A 15674-nucleotide genomic window follows, 5' to 3' on the forward strand; every position below is an offset into this window, starting at 1 on the left:
TGTTTTAAATACTTTGATATTTTAAATTTGTATAAACCGAATTGGTGAGATGTTATTGTTTCAGTTTTTTTTTTTAATTTTTTTTTGGAATAAGATCTTAGTAAAATATAAAATATATTATCACCTCTAAATTTGATGTTTTTCTCTCAGTTTTGGGATATTTTTAGAAAATAATTCTAAAGAGGGTATATTTCAAATATAAAACGGATTATTTCTACTTTATATTATTAATGAAATTAAGTAAAGGAGTTTTACTTTTCTTTTACAAAAGTTAAGAAAATTAATATTTTAAATAAAATATTTTAAATGAAGGGTAATGATAAAAGAGAAAACTTACGCACAAACATCATATTTCGTTGATGTATAGTTACAAATTTAGTTATGCACCAATGTTTTTTCTTTTGTTTATAATTTTAACAAATATAAAATTGTGATAAAAAATTTATTTTTAGATTTTAGTGAATTTTTTGCAAATAATTTTGAAGGAAATTTAAAAACATCAAATTTATTTTTAGATTTTAGTGAATTCTTTGCAAATAATTTTGAAGAAAATTTAAAAACATCAAATTTATTTTAACCACTAGAGTTAATAATATTTTTCAGAACTGTATCATCTTTCAAGAAAATAAATTGAAACCATATTTTTTAAATATCAAACATATTTTCAGCACTTTATTTGATTTTTTTTTTTATAAGAATATCAAACTTAAAACAACTCAATGTAAATAGAGTCTTATTTGCATGTCTATATAAGTTGTTACTCATCGTACTAATTTTATGCTATACCCTAATTCACTAGTCATTATCTTCTTTAACATAGTCCCAAATTTTGTTACAATTGGATAACTATGTGGACATGTTCTGAATGTGGGGCGAAATTTCGATCTCAACAACTTATGTGTGATCATTTTATCTTGGTACATCACCCAAATTATATATTAGAATCAAGTTTACAAGGTCAACCGTCGGAGGAACTACGTCGTCCAACAAATAATCAGTCTCAACTCCCAAATCTGCAATATCAACATCCAAATGCACAACTGATGAGATAAAACCGCAAGTGCACGGTCTTACCGAAGTAGTAATAAAGAGTATCGTTCCGACAGGGAGTAGTTTAATTTAGTTAACCTTTAGAGATGATTAGAAGAGAGAAGAGGTTGTAAATTGGGGGTTTTAAACGGTTAAAAATAATATAATAAAAGAGCCTTGGGATCGTTGGTTTCATCTAAATAACAAGTCCTTCTCAAACCGAAACCATAAGCTTATAATGTTATGTTAGACCTAATTTCTCAAAACAGTTTCTCTTATGTTCCTCTAGCAACCAAGCCTATTTCGCTGACTTGATTACTATTGGATTTTGGTTCCTCTAACAACCAAGCCTATTTCGCTGACTTGGTTGTTATTAGTTCCCTTGAAGATCGAAACTATATGTCTCAAAGATTGCAAAGCCTATTTCGCTGACTTTGCAATCCTTGTCTGAATTCACTTGTTCGAATATCAAAGCTCCACTTTCGTTTTATGAATTGATATTTGGAATAATGGACGAACAATTATCAAACCCTCCACTTTCGTTTCCACAGTTTGATAATGGTTAATCCATGTTAAGACGGTGAATTCAGATAAGAAATTAGGGTTACATAAGATTAAGGCTTAGGGCTTGGTTTGATTAGGATTATGTCATTTAGACTTATCCAACAATCCCAAGACAGGAAGAAGTCTACTCACTCATGTTCATCGTAGACATGGGGGAGAAGAGAGAAAGCATGAAAGTAAAAGACAAAGAAATAAAGGAAAAGAACTTTATTTAGAAAAGCAAATGTCACTTATTGTATTCCAAGTAAAGATGATTATTAGTGATGGCTAGCTACTCTATTTATAGTACACAATTGACTTAGAATCTAAGCAAGTATATTCCTAGAATATTCCTCGGTAGATTGTGCGCCAAAATAGAATAGCTTGGAGTCAAAGCAAAAGCAGCAAAAGACATCTGGAGGGTGGCACGGCCGTGCCAAGGCTAGCACGGGCCGTGCCAAGCTTCTGACTTGTGGGAGATATATTTTGCTTCCCAATCTTCATGTTTTTGTGTCCAATCTGCTCCAAATCCCTTTCTTTTGCTCCAAGACTCTTTCCATCAAATATTCCTTCCTGAAATATAATAAATTGCATTTTAAAGTAAACTATCCTAAAAAGGAAATAATACTAATATAAATTTATATAAAATCTAAACTAAAAAGCATATTAAAATAACATATAAATGACTCATCAAACTCCCCCATACTTGAATCTTTGCTTGTCCTCAAGCAAAAGGCATAAACATAGTAGCATCAATAGTTTAAATCAAATGACAATTAATTAAAGCACATGTCTCCTCAAAGGCTTAGATCCCAAAATGTACACTAATCACAAACTCAAGTATTTCTTGAAATCTTTATTCTACCCAACAATCAAGTTTCAAGTGAGTGTGTGTGTGAAGTCCAACCCTTTTCTAACCAAGAAAAATTCCTTCTACAATTCATATAAGAGAGATGGGAGTTTTTGAGAATCTTTGTTCTTTTGCCATATGCACATTTTAAGTTCTTTATTTAAGGAACAACATTTTCACGTAGGAGGTCGGAGGGCCTACCCCCTTCCCCAATCTAGATTCAATGATATTCCTTAAGACATTGCCTTCACGTAGGAAGTCGGAGGGCCTACCTCCTTCCCCAATCTAGTTTCAACAATGCTTTTTAAAGTTTTTCTCAAGATAACAATCACCTTCACGTAGGAAGTCGGAGGGCCTACCTCCTTCCCCAATCTAGATTCAGTGATGAGACCTTGGAATTATTTGGCTTTTTGGCTTTTTATGATCTCCCTTATACTCACTTATACTACTGGCGCTTTGAGAATTTTTAAAGGTTAATGCACCACTAAGATTAGAATGTGTTTCCTTAAAATACCTATTCATACATTTACTCAAGGGAAGCAACTTTGTGTTTTTCTCATTGGAGAATTTTATTCACTTTAAAACAAGATGTGGTTATATCAAGAAGACTTAAAACACAAGAGTTTGCTTTCATGTACAAGAATCAATAAAATAAGAGGAGACAATGAAAATTTTTGTGTCTTGATTTTTTCAATAAAAATTAGCTACTTAACTATGCCTTTTACAATAAAACAGAACAAAAGAATAAAGTTCAAGGGAGTTTGGAAACACTACGACTAAAGACGCTTTATTAGGCTCCCCCCACACTTAGGAGAAGCATTGTCCTCAAGGATTCAAATGATAGAAACGTAAGAAAGAATGGAAAAATGAGAAAGGGTGCGGAAAGCTCACAATTTGCCTTAGTTTTGAATTCTGGTGGCCTTCAGGTTGGCACGGCCGTGCCATGTTTAGCACGGGTCGTGCCAGCATTCTGCCAAATTTTGGAAGATTTGGTTGTGGTTCTTGGCACGGCCGTGCCAAATCAAGCACGGGCCGTGCCACCTTTCTGGTTCTTGGAGCTTTGATTTTCTTGCGTTTCTTAATCGATCTCGGACATTTACCTACAAAATAAAGAGAAATAACAGGAAACAAAGAAAGCAATTAAATTGGTGGGTTGCCTCCCACGAAGCGCTCTTTTAACGTCACTAGCTTGACGAAGGTGAGGATGAAAATCCTTAAGGTGGGTCACTAAGGGTGAAATCAGCCACTACTTCATGTTCTTCCCCGGTATTATAGATTTTAAGCCGTTGGCCATTAACGGTGAAGGATCCTGTTTCTTCAGAAAAGATTTCAATTGCCCCATAAGGGTAGACTGTGCGAACTTTGAAAGGGCCGGACCAGCGTGATCGCAGTTTTCCTGGAAAGAGTTTTAGCCTAGAGTTAAAGAGCAGCACAAGATCACCACTTTTGAAATGCCTTTTGATGATTTTCTTGTCATGCCAGGTCTTAGTTCTCTCTTTGTAAATGCGGGCATTTTCATAAGCATCCATCCTAAGTTCTTCTAGCTCATTTAATTGAAGTTTTCTTTTGTCACCGGCTAAATTGGGATCTAAGTTGAGGTTTCTAATAGCCCAATAGGCTTTATGCTCGAGCTCAACAGGAAGGTGACAGGATTTCCCATAGACAAGTTTAAAAGGGGTCATCCCAATGGGGGTTTTATAAGCCGTACGATAGGCCCAAAGGGCATCGTCAAGCTTATTTGACCAATCTGTTCTAGAGGTGGAAACAGTTTTTTCAAGGATAGCTTTAATTTGTCTGTTTGAGACCTCCACTTGTCCACTAGTTTGGGGGTGATAGGGTGTCGCGATTTTGTGCCTCACTCCAAGTTTTTGCAAAAGTTTTTCAAAATGTCTTGAAATGAAGTGAGAACCGCCATCGCTTATCACAACTCGTGGCACTCCGAATCTAGGGAAGATGACCTTCTTAAACATTTTTATAACTACCTGTGCGTCATTAGTGGGGGATGCAATGGCCTCAACCCATTTGGACACATAGTCAACGGCTACTAGTATGTACTGATTCCCAAAAGAGGAGGGGAAAGGTCCCATAAAGTCAACACCCCAAACATCAAAAATTTCTACTTCAAGGATGTTATTCAAAGGCATTTCATTTCTCTTTGTGATGCTACCGGTGCGTTGACATTTGTCACATTTAGAGATAAAGAGGTGCACATCTTTAAAAAGTGATGGCCACCAGAAACCAGAATGAAGAATTTTGAAAGAAGTCTTTTGTGTACTGGCGTGGCCACCATAAGAAGAGGAGTGACAATGAGTTAGAATACTACTTACCTCGCTTTCAGGAATGCAGCGCCTGAAAATCCCATCTGAGCCTCTTCGGAAGAGGTAGGGCTCGTCCCAATAATAGTGCTTGAGATCATTGAAGAATTTCTTCTTTTGTTGGTAGTTTAACTCGGGTGGTAGTACTCCTGCTGCAAGAAAGTTAACAAAGTCTGCATACCAAGGTGCGTCAGTTTGTGCCAATAAGAATAGTTGGTCATCTGGGAATGAGTCATCCAGGGGTAACTCATCCTTATTGGCCTCCCGAAGTCGGGATAAGTGGTCAGCGACAACATTTTCTACGCCCTTTTTATCTTTTATTTCAAGGTCGAATTCTTGGAGGAGCAAAATCCATCGGATCAATCTCGGTTTGGCATCTTTTTTGTTTAGCAAATATTTTATGGCCGAGTGATCTGTATAAACAATGATTTTTGATCCTACCAAGTATTGCCGAAATTTGTCAATGGCGTAGACAACTGCTAGCAATTCTTTTTCTGTCGTGGCATAGTTTACCTGTGCCCCATCTAGGGTCTTACTAGCATAGTATATGGCATGCATCTTTTTGTCCTTTCTTTGACCTAATACCGCCCCAACCGCATAGTCGCTTGCATCACACATTATTTCAAAAGGCAAGTTCCAATCTGGTGATTGTATGATTGGGGCGGTGATCAGTGCTTCCTTTAACCTGCAAAATGCCTGCAAACAAGAATCATCAAAGGTAAAGTCTGCATCCTTGAGGAGCAGGTTGGTTAGCGGCTTAGTGATTGATGAAAAATCTTTGATGAAACGACGGTAGAACCCTGCATGTCCTAGGAAACTTCTAATTTCTTTGACGGAGGTGGGAGGTAGCATTTTTTCAATAATTTCGATTTTTGCTCTGTCTACCTCTATACCTCTGTCGGAAACCAAGTGTCCTAGGACAATTCCTTCTCTTACCATGAAGTGACATTTCTCCCAATTTAAGACTAGGTTCACCTGTTCACATCTTTCCAAAACTTTTTCAAGGTTAGTCAAACAATCATCAAAATTAGAACCATGCACAGAAAAATCATCCATAAAGACTTCCATTATTTTTTCAACGAAGTCAGAAAAGATAGACATCATGCATCTTTGAAAAGTAGCAGGGGCATTACAGAGACCAAAAGGCATTCTTCTATAGGCGAAGGTCCCGAAGGGACATGTAAATGTTGTCTTTTCTTGGTCATTAGGGTGAATGGGTATTTGGAAAAATCCAGAATAGCCATCTAGGTAACAAAAATGAGAATGCTTAGCTAACCTTTCTAACATTTGGTCTATAAAAGGGAGAGGGAAGTGATCTTTACGGGTTGCTTTGTTAAGCTTCCTATAATCAATACACATTCTCCAACCGGTGACGGTTCTAGTGGCAATGGATTCATTTTTATCATTTTTAATGACTGTGAGACCACCCTTCTTTGGTACAACTTGCACGGGGCTAACCCATTTGGAGTCAGAAATTGGATAGATCACACCTGCATCTAGGAGTTTTAAGACTTCCTTTTTCACAACTTCTTTCATATTGGGATTTAGTCTCCTTTGGTGCTCAATGGAAGGTTTATAGTCGTCTTCAAGAAGTATCCTATGCATGCATAATGAAGGATTTATTCCTTTAATGTCATCAATGGTGTAACCTATGGCTTTAGGATATTTCTTGAGGACATATAGCAATTTTTCAGTTTCTACTTCATCGAGACTTGCATTTACAATAACAGGATAAGTGGAGTTAGGGCCCAAGAATTCATACCTTAGATTTGATGGGAGAGTTTTGAGTTCTACTTTTGGTGCCTCCTTGGGTTGAAGTGTTGGTTCTTCTTTTACTAACCCCTCCACACTTAGATCTTTCATTGGAGGAGTTCTATCTAACAGTTCTTCATAAGCTTTTGCCTCTCCTTCCAGTTTCGTACCTGCATTGTTAACCAAGCATACTTCCAAACCATCATGTGTAGTTGATGCTAAAGAACATTCTTTCACGCAATGGTCGATTATGTCTATCATGCAACAAGAGTCCTTAATGGAGGGACCTTTCATTAGTTTAGCCAGTTCAAATTCAACAGTTTCCTTACCTACATTGAAGGCAAGCTTGCCCTTTTTTACATCAATGATAGCACCTGCGGTGGCAAGGAAAGGTCTTCCCAAAAGAATTGGTACTTGATTGTCTTCCTCCATTTCCATTACAACAAAATCGGCGGGGATGTATACCTCTCCTACCTTAACGGGGACATCTTCTATGATTCCAGCTGGATACTTAACAGAACGGTCTGCTAGTTGAAGGGTCATCCTTGTTGATTTAAGTTCCCCTATTCCCAACCTCTCATAAAGTGATAAGGGCATTAGGCTGACACTGGCTCCTAGATCACACATAGCTTTTTTCACAACTTCCGACCCTATGACACAAGGTATGGAAAAACTACCTGGATCTTTAAGCTTTGGTGGCAATTTATTTTGGATGATGGCACTACATTCTTCCGTAAGGTTAACCGTTTCACTCTCCTCGATCTTTCTTTTTTTTGAGAGGATTTCTTTCAAAAATTTAGCATATGTGGGCATTTGGGTTAGGACCTCGGTAAATGGCACATCAATATATATCTTGTTCATCATCTCCATGAATTTTTTGAATTGCTCATCTAGCTTTGATTTGGCAAACCTTTGTGGGAAGGGGATTTTTGGCTTAAAGGGAGGCGTTGTGTTTCCCTCAACTCGTGGTTCCTCTCTTTCTGCCCTGGTTTCCCTAGATGGTGGCTCGCGGGTCTCTTTCTCACTGTGATCGGTCTCGGTTCTCCTTATGGGGTCTTCGAGTGGCTTACCACTCCTAAGTGTAACAGCATTCATTTTATTGGGGTGGCCAGCCTTACGAACTACCTGGGAGAGTTGAGTTTCAGAAATTTTGTTGTGAGAATAGATGGAGTCTATCTTTGTTGTGAGAGTAGCGAGAGAGTTGTTCAAAAGTCTAGTTTGGTCCTTGAGCTCTTGGAGCTGTTCGGATTGTTTAAAAAAATAGTTTTCCATTAAAAGTTCAATGTGAGATTTTTGAATAACTCTTTGGCTATTCTGAACAAAATTTAACTGCTCAACACTACTTAGGTTGCAATCGGTGTTGGAATGACTAGATAGGCCACATGTTTTACAAGGAGGTGAGAAGGTAGGTGCGCTCATACGATCAAGTCTTTGAGATAATGCATTCACCTTGGTAGATAAATAGTCAATGGAAGAGGTTTCGTTCATACCTGCCTCTTTTTCAGAGGGTGAAGGATCGACGGTTTCTTTTTCTTCTGTCCATTGAAAGAGGTTTAGAGCCATGTTCTCAATCAACGCATAAGCTGTTGTGAAATCCTTGTTCATTAGGGCACCACCTGCAGCTGCATCAATGGTCAATTTAGTGCTAGATGTTAGACCATTATAAAAGGTATGGATGATTAACCAGTTTTCTAGACCGTGATGGGGACAACGTCTAAGTATTTCCTTAAAACGTTCCCACACATCGAAAAGAGATTCCCCGTTCATTTGAGTAAATTGGTAAAGCTTTCCCCTAAGTTGGGCAGTTTTGGATGGGGGAAAGAAACGGCAAAGGAACTCTCGCCTCAGTTGGTCCCATGAGGTAATGGAACCAGGCTTCAAAGAGTTAAACCAATTGCTGGCTTTATCTTTTAGAGAAAAAGGGAAGAGATGTAGCCTGACGGTTTCTTGGTCGTCTTTGCAAGTTACACTAAGTCTCCAAAAGGTTGAGATATGAGAGTTTGGGTCCTCGGAAGGTGATCCAGAGAACTGGTTTTGTTGTACTAGAATTAGTAGTGCAGGTTTTATTTTGAAGTTGCTACCTTGAACTGTTGGATAGACTATAATAGTGCATGGCTCATCCGAAGAAGGGATCGAATACTCCTTAAGAGTGCGTTCCTCAGCCATGTTATCTATTATCTTTAGGTCTCCCAAATCAGGTGTAGGAAGAAAGAAGGGAGAAGTTAGTGGTAAAAAAAAAAAAAAAAAGAGAGAAAAATAGAAGAGAAGAGGAAGAGAAAAGAGAAGGGAGTTCTAATCACTAAGAAAGAGTTAATTAAATTAGTTTACTCCCCGGCAGCGGCGCCAAAAACTTGATGAGATAAAACCGCAAGTGCACGGTCTTACCGAAGTAGTAATAAAGAGTATCGTTCCGATAGGGAGTAGTTTAATTTAGTTAACCTTTAGAGATGATTAGAAGAGAGAAGAGGTTGTAAGTTGGGGGTTTTTAAACGGTTAAAAGCAATATAATAAAAGAGCCTTGGGATCGTTGGTTCTATCTAAATAACAAGTCCTTCTCAAACCGAAGCCATAAGCTTATAATGTTATGTTAGACCTAATTTCTCAAGACAGTTTCTCTTATGTTCCTCTAGCAACCAAGCCTATTTCGCTGACTTGATTACTATTGGATTTTGGTTCCTCTAACAACCAAGCCTATTTCGCTGACTTGATTGTTATTAGTTCCCTTGAAGATCGAAACTATATGTCTCAAAGATTGCAAAGCCTATTTCGCTGACTTTGCAATCCTTGTCTGAATTCACTTGTTCGAATATCAAAGCTCCACTTTCGTTTTATGAATTGATATTTGGAATAATGGACGAACAATTATCAAACCCTCCACTTTCGTTTCCACAGTTTGATAATGGTTAATCCATGTTAAGACGGTGAATTCAGATAAGAAATTAGGGTTACATAAGATTAGGGCTTAGGGCTTGGTTTGATTAGGATTATGTCATTTAGACTTATCCAACAATCCCAAGACAAGAAGAAGTCTACTCACTCATGTTCATCGTAGACATGGGGGAGAAGAGAGAAAGCATGAAAGTAAAAGACAAAGAAATAAAGGAAAAGAACTTTATTTAGAAAAGCAAATGTCACTTATTGTATTCCAAGTAAAGATGAATATTAGTGATGGCTAGCTACTCTATTTATAGTACACAATTGACTTAAAATCTAAGCAAGTATATTCCTAGAATATTCCTCGGTAGATTGTGCGCCAAAATAGAATAGCTTGGAGTCAAAGCAAAAGCAGCAAAAGGCATCTGGAGGGTGGCACGGCCGTGCCAAGGCTAGCACGGGCCGTGCCAAGCTTCTGACTTGTGGGAGATATATTTTGCTTCCCAATCTTCATGTTTTTGTGTCCAATCTGTTCCAAATCCCTTTCTTTTGCTCCAAGACTCTCTCCATCAAATATTCTTTCCTGAAATATAATAAATTGCATTTTAAAGTAAACTATCCTAAAAAGGAAATAATACTAATATAAAATTATATAAAATCTAAACTAAAAAGCATATTAAAATAACATATAAATGACTCATCACTATAACCTTGAGCAACAAGTCTGGCTTTGTTTCTGGTTACCTCTCCTTGTTCATTCAGCTTGTTTCTGAATACCCATTTTGTTCCAATAATGTTCTTCTGAAAAGGTTTGGGTACCAGATCCCACACATCATTCCTCTGAAACTGATTTAGCTCTTCTTGCATGGCTAATATCCAACCATCATCTGAGAGAGCTTCTTCAACAGTTTTAGGCTCAATTATTGAAAGCAATCCTATTAGAGACTCTTCTTGTCTGAAATGTGATCTTGTTGTTCTAGGACTATCTTTGCTTCCAATGATTAGCTCCTCAGGATGTGAAGATTTGTGCTTGAATTTAGGTTGAATAACCTGCTGAGTGTTATCTTGAATATTCTTAGGAGCATTTTCATTCTGTACTACTGGACTAGGTTCTGCTTCTGAAATAGACTCAGCTTCTAGGTTAGTTTCAGCTTCTGGACAAGGTTCAGCTTCTGAATGCTTTTCAGAATCAGAAGGTTGATCAGATTCTGATTCATCTTCAGAATCAGTTGTACCTGCATTACTTTCACTTTGCTCTGGGATTTTACTTCCAGGCTCTCTATCATCAAATTTAACGTGCATAGATTCTTCAACACAAAGTGTTTCTGAATTATACACTCTGTACGCCTTTGACCTTTCAGAGTAACCTAAAAAGATTCCTCTTTGAGCCTTGGCATCAAATTTCTTCAGATAGTCTTTAGTGTTTAGATTGTAACAAGTACATCCAAACTGATGAAAGTAAGAGATATTGGGTCTTCTTCCTTTAAAGAGTTCATATGCAGTTTTCTCCAACATAGGTCTGATATAGATCCTATTTTGAATATAACATGAAGTATTAACTGCTTCTGCCCAGAAATGTTTAGCTAAATTGTTTTCATGAATCATGGTTCTGGCCATTTCTTGTAAGGTTCTGTTCTTTCTCTCTACAACCCCATTTTGTTGTGGAGTTCTAGGAGAAGAAAATTCATGGAGAATCCCATGTTTTTCACAAAAAGATTCAAATGGCTCATTTTAAAATTCTCCACCATGATCACTTCTGACTTTCAAAATTTTCAATTCTTTTTCAGATTGTATTTGAGTGCAGAAGCTGCTAAACACTTCAGAAGCATAATCTTTACTTTTAATGAATTTTACCCAAGTCCATCTGCTGTAATCATCAACAATGACTAATCCATATTTACTTCCATATAAAGATGCAGTGTTAACTGGTCCAAAAAGATCAATATGGAGTAATTCTAAGGGTCTGGAGGTTGATACAATGTATTTAGATTTGAAAGAACTTTTCACAATCTTTCCTTTCTGACATGCACCACACAGTGCATCTGAATGATAATCAATGTTAGGCAATCCTTTGACAAGTTGTAACTTGCTAATTTTAGAAATTAATCTCCAATTAGCATGTCCCAACCTTCTATGCCATACCCATTTTTTATCATTCATTGACAGGAGGTAAACTACCTTCTGATCAGCCAGATCAGAGAAATTTATTTTATAGACATTCTCGACTCTCTTTCCCTTGAATGTAATGGATTTGTCATATTTGTTGACTAGTGTGCAGTTGGTCTTACTGAACATTACATCATACCCATTGTCACAAAATTGACTAATGCTCAATAGGTTATGCTTCAGACCATCTACAAGCCACACATTATTAATTGAGATGGAGGAATTACCAATAGTACCTGTACCAATGATTTTTCCAGTTTGGTTGCCACCAAACTTCACTTCTCCTCCATCTTTCATTGTAAGGGTAAGGAACAAAACTTTCTCTCCAGTCATGTGCCTTGAACATCCGCTGTCTACGTACCATGACCTTTGTTTCTCTCTTGCCCTTAGGCACACCTGCAGTTTTAACCAATTCAGATTTAGGTACTCATATCTTCATGGGTCCTTTTGGGTTAGTTCTGGAGGTTTTACTTTTCCTCCCTTATACCTTGGGGTGAATGCTGAATGGCTTCTAATCATTCAATACTTTAGGTTGAACACGTTTAGGTATTGTTTTCTCAGAAGCAATAACTGCTTTGTTCTTTTGATCCTTTGGCTTTGGGATTTTAGATTCCAGTTTAATCAGATTCTGAGGAACAGGTTCTGATCTTTTCAGAATTTTAATCTTTTGAGTCTTAGGATCAGATTTTGTCATAACCTTAGTCTTGAGGTTTTCTGGCTTTGATGTGATCTTAGCCTTTGAACCAGAAGCTTCAGGTTCTGACTGAACAGCAGGTACAGTATTTGTACCTTCAGGCACAAAGGTGGATTTCAATCCATCCTTGATACAATCACAGTAGCTCTTGAGACTGTATTCTTTGGATTTCTCCTCAGAATATCCAATCCCTTTGCCATTGTTTTTGTATGTGTTGTAGATCATAGAAGCAACTTTGCTTCTGTCTATTCCAGCCATAATGAAATCATCCAAGGCAATCTCATGTTTATTGCCTGAACCTTTATCACATTTTTCTTGTAGCTTCTGACAAAGAATTTTGTGTCTATCTTCATATGTTGTTGATATGAGGTTAAACCCTTTTAGTTCTTCTTCAGAAGCTTTCAGTTCCAATAGAGTTGTCTTTTGTTGTTTCATTAAATCAACATATTTTTCTTTTAAATCTGTCAACTCATTGGTTCTGTGTTCAAATAGAGATAAAAGTTCTTTTAGAGAATCAACAAGTTCTTGTCTAGGAATTTTGGAATATACCTCATTTTCATCTTCTGAATCTGATTCAGCTTCTGATACTGCTTCTGATGATACTGTTGCCACTAACCCCATGGCTGATTTTGCATCATCATCTGCTTCTTCTTTATCAGAACCAGATTCACTGTCCAAATCTTCCCAGGTTGCCATCAAGCTCTTTTTTATTTGCTTTCTGAATTTACTGGAGCTGAAGCTTGATATCTTGGATTTGCTTTTAGACTTCTCCTTCTGAAGATCAGGGCAATCAGTAATGAAATGACCAGGTTTCTTATAGTTGAAGCACCCCTTCTGATCTTCTTTCTTTGAGTTCTTGTAGCCACCTCTCTTGCTCAAAAATTTCTTTTGCTTCCTTGCCAGATACTCAAGCTTGTTGAACAACATAGCCATCTTTACAGATTGATCTTCATCAGAATCTCCATCAGGTGATTCTTCTTCAGATTCACTGGCTTTGTAGGCTTTGGAAGATTTTGAAGTCTTTCCTTTAGATGGTAAAGCAATGGATTTACTCTTCTTAGAGGATTCATGCTCATTTAAACTCATTTCATGCACTTTGAGTGAGCTAACAAGATCTTCAACACTTAAAGTATTTAGATCCTTAGCTTCCTCAATAGCAGTTACTTTGGGTCTCCATCTTGAAGGCAAGCTTCTCAAAATCTTACTAACATGATCAGAAGCAACATAGCTTTTCTTCAGTATTTGCAATCCAGAAACCAGAGTTTGAAATCTTGAGTACATTTCTTCAATACTCTCATCATCCTTCATTCTGAATAGTTCATACTGATGAACTAGCATCAAAGCTTTAGCCTCTTTCACCTTCTTGCAGCCTTCAAAGTTGGCACATAGTGACGCAAACATAGCCTTCGAAGTAGATTTGTCACTCATCTTCATGTATTCGGTGCGAGGTATAGAAGCCACAATAATCCCTCTGATTTTGTGGTGCTTCTTGTAAAGCTTCTTCTGAGCAGGAGTATGTATTCTTCTGTCTATAGCAGCTCCTTCTTCATCTAAATCCAGGTCATCAACTCCATCTTCCAATATGTCCCATAGCTCTTCATCCAATCCCATGATAAAGCTATACATATTTGTTTTCCACCATGAAAACTCTTCTGGATCTCCATTAAATTTTGGAGCTTTTCCAGAGTCAGTTTTCTTGTCAGAAATATCATAGTCATATTTGACACTTGTGTATTTTGTAGAAGTAGTTGATTCCTCTCCTCCAGACATGTTTTTCTAATGGATCTTGAACTGTAACACAGTTAAGTGCTATGATAACAGAGCAAGCTCTGATACCAATTGAAGGTGAGAAAAACACAAGGGGGGGTTGAATTGTGTTTTATTTTTCTCTCTAAAAAATTCTTCTTCTGATAAACCTTCATAAGCAGTTTGTGAGTGCTTCTGATGAAATGATCAGAATCAGATATGCAGCGGAAAATAACAGAGCAGAGAAAAGAAAGACAAAGACACAAGCAGTTATCCTGGTTCCTTCCACAACACGGAAGTAGTCCAGTCCCCCTTGCACTTCCAAGGAGATTTCACTATAATCACAAAGATTACAAATGCTCAATACTCTCTAAGTATGAGACTTCACAAAAATGCTCAGGCACACACGCAAGAGTATTCCAATGCTCAAGCACTAAGCAAGAGACTTCTAATGCTCAAGCACGCAGGCAAGAGGCTTCTGATCAAACAAAAATACAAAGAATTAAGTTTGACTTGAACACTTGATATACAATCAGTGGTGTTCTCAATACAATACAATAAAGACTCTAGACTTTTGAATTTCTAAGATGTATCAAATCAGTGCAGAAATTCATTGTGCTTTGTAGAATCAAATTGACAGAGTTTTGGCGCTTTTGAACTTGTATATCTCTATCTACAATCTTCAAGTCTTCACTCCTTTATATAGAGGCGTGAAAGAGACGTTGAGATAATTAGCACGTCTAAAGAGTTGTTTGAAATCCTTTGATCATTCACCAGTAATCCTTTGCCTGATTTGGGTGTAGTCCTTTGAAGAATTAGCTTCAAATTCATTCCCATCTTGAAGGCACAAATTTTGTAGGCATAGCTGTTGTCTTGTCTTGTAGCGTGGACAAAAACAGAGTAGTGGAGGTAGTGGTTGTACACTTGTACTTTGTCAACTCTGTTAACGAAGGACAAATGCTCAGTGCTATCCAAATGACCGTTGATACCTCCCTTTCAATTCTTCGTTCTTCTTAGATAAGGTTGAAATGAGAGACAGCTACTTTGGATCTTCAGTTTGAATTTACGGATTAAATGAAGCTTCTAGTGATGATTTCGCTTCTGATGAAAACCTTGCTTCTGATGACCTTCTGCTTCTGATGAGCTTCTGCTTCTGATGACGTCATCACTTCAGAAGCACTTCAGCTTCAGAAGCACTTTAAGCTTCAGACGCAGTTTTATTCAGATGCTTAGAATTCTTTTTCTTTCCATTGTTTTTCCAAGACCTATTGAAATTACTTGACTAGCCTTTGGTCCTCTACACTTGAACAATTATTAGTAATAACCAATTGACAATTTTTAATACCTTGTTATCATCAAAACTTATTAAGGTTCATTGTGAAACACATTTTGTTCCAACAAAGTATGCCATCAAAGAAAACATTAAGATCTCATCACGTTCTAATTGTTTCAGCTGCTTAGTAGTCAAGAACTCAGTTTTACTTTTTTCCTCAACAGAAGAGAAATGTACCGTCTTACTAAAACAATTAATATGAACACGGTTATACTCTAACCAGTTCATCCCAAAGATTACATCCATACCCATCAACGGCAAACATACAAGATCAACTTCAAAGTCCCTACCAAACATAGACAATGGACAACTCAAACAAACAAGAGAAGTAGTTACTGAACCCTTAGCTGGAGTTTCAACAACCGTTTCTCC

General features: G+C 37.2%; 1 protein-coding gene and 1 non-coding gene across 2 annotated transcripts; one reads left to right on the forward strand and one right to left on the reverse strand.

The window, feature by feature from the left end:
* Nucleotides 1-3636: 3636 nt before the first annotated feature.
* LOC120579509 (uncharacterized) lies at nucleotides 3637-8655 on the reverse strand. Its single transcript, XM_039831915.1, has 5 exons — nucleotides 7215-8655; nucleotides 5713-7139; nucleotides 4746-5622; nucleotides 4131-4634; nucleotides 3637-3818 (listed from the first exon to the last, which is right to left on the reverse strand). The coding sequence occupies exons 1-5, from the start codon at nucleotides 8653-8655 to the stop codon at nucleotides 3637-3639; spliced, it is 4431 nt and encodes a 1476-aa protein (XP_039687849.1).
* On the forward strand, nucleotides 8183-8289 carry LOC112417780 (small nucleolar RNA R71). Its single transcript, XR_003008273.2, has one exon. It is a non-coding gene; the product is annotated as a small nucleolar RNA R71 (small nucleolar RNA).
* Nucleotides 8656-15674: the final 7019 nt, after the last annotated feature.

The sequence above is a fragment of the Medicago truncatula genome, chromosome 3 (genome assembly GCF_003473485.1).
Source record: "Medicago truncatula cultivar Jemalong A17 chromosome 3, MtrunA17r5.0-ANR, whole genome shotgun sequence".
Lineage (NCBI taxonomy): Eukaryota > Viridiplantae > Streptophyta > Magnoliopsida > Fabales > Fabaceae > Medicago > Medicago truncatula.

What these genes read in the sequence shown, in the direction of transcription:
- LOC120579509 (XM_039831915.1), bottom strand. Translation starts at nt 8,655, where the DNA reads ATGGCTGAGGAACGCACTCTTAAGGAGTATTCGATCCCTTCTTCGGAT. An exon ending in TTTTGGAAAGATGTGAACAG is followed by an intron (nt 5,623 to 5,712) that starts GTGAACCTAGTC and finishes AGAGGTATAGAG; the next exon opens with GTAGACAGAGCAAAAATCGA. An exon ending in CGATGCCCTTTGGGCCTATC is followed by an intron (nt 3,819 to 4,130) that starts GTACGGCTTATA and finishes AACTCTTTCCAG; the next exon opens with GAAAACTGCGATCACGCTGG.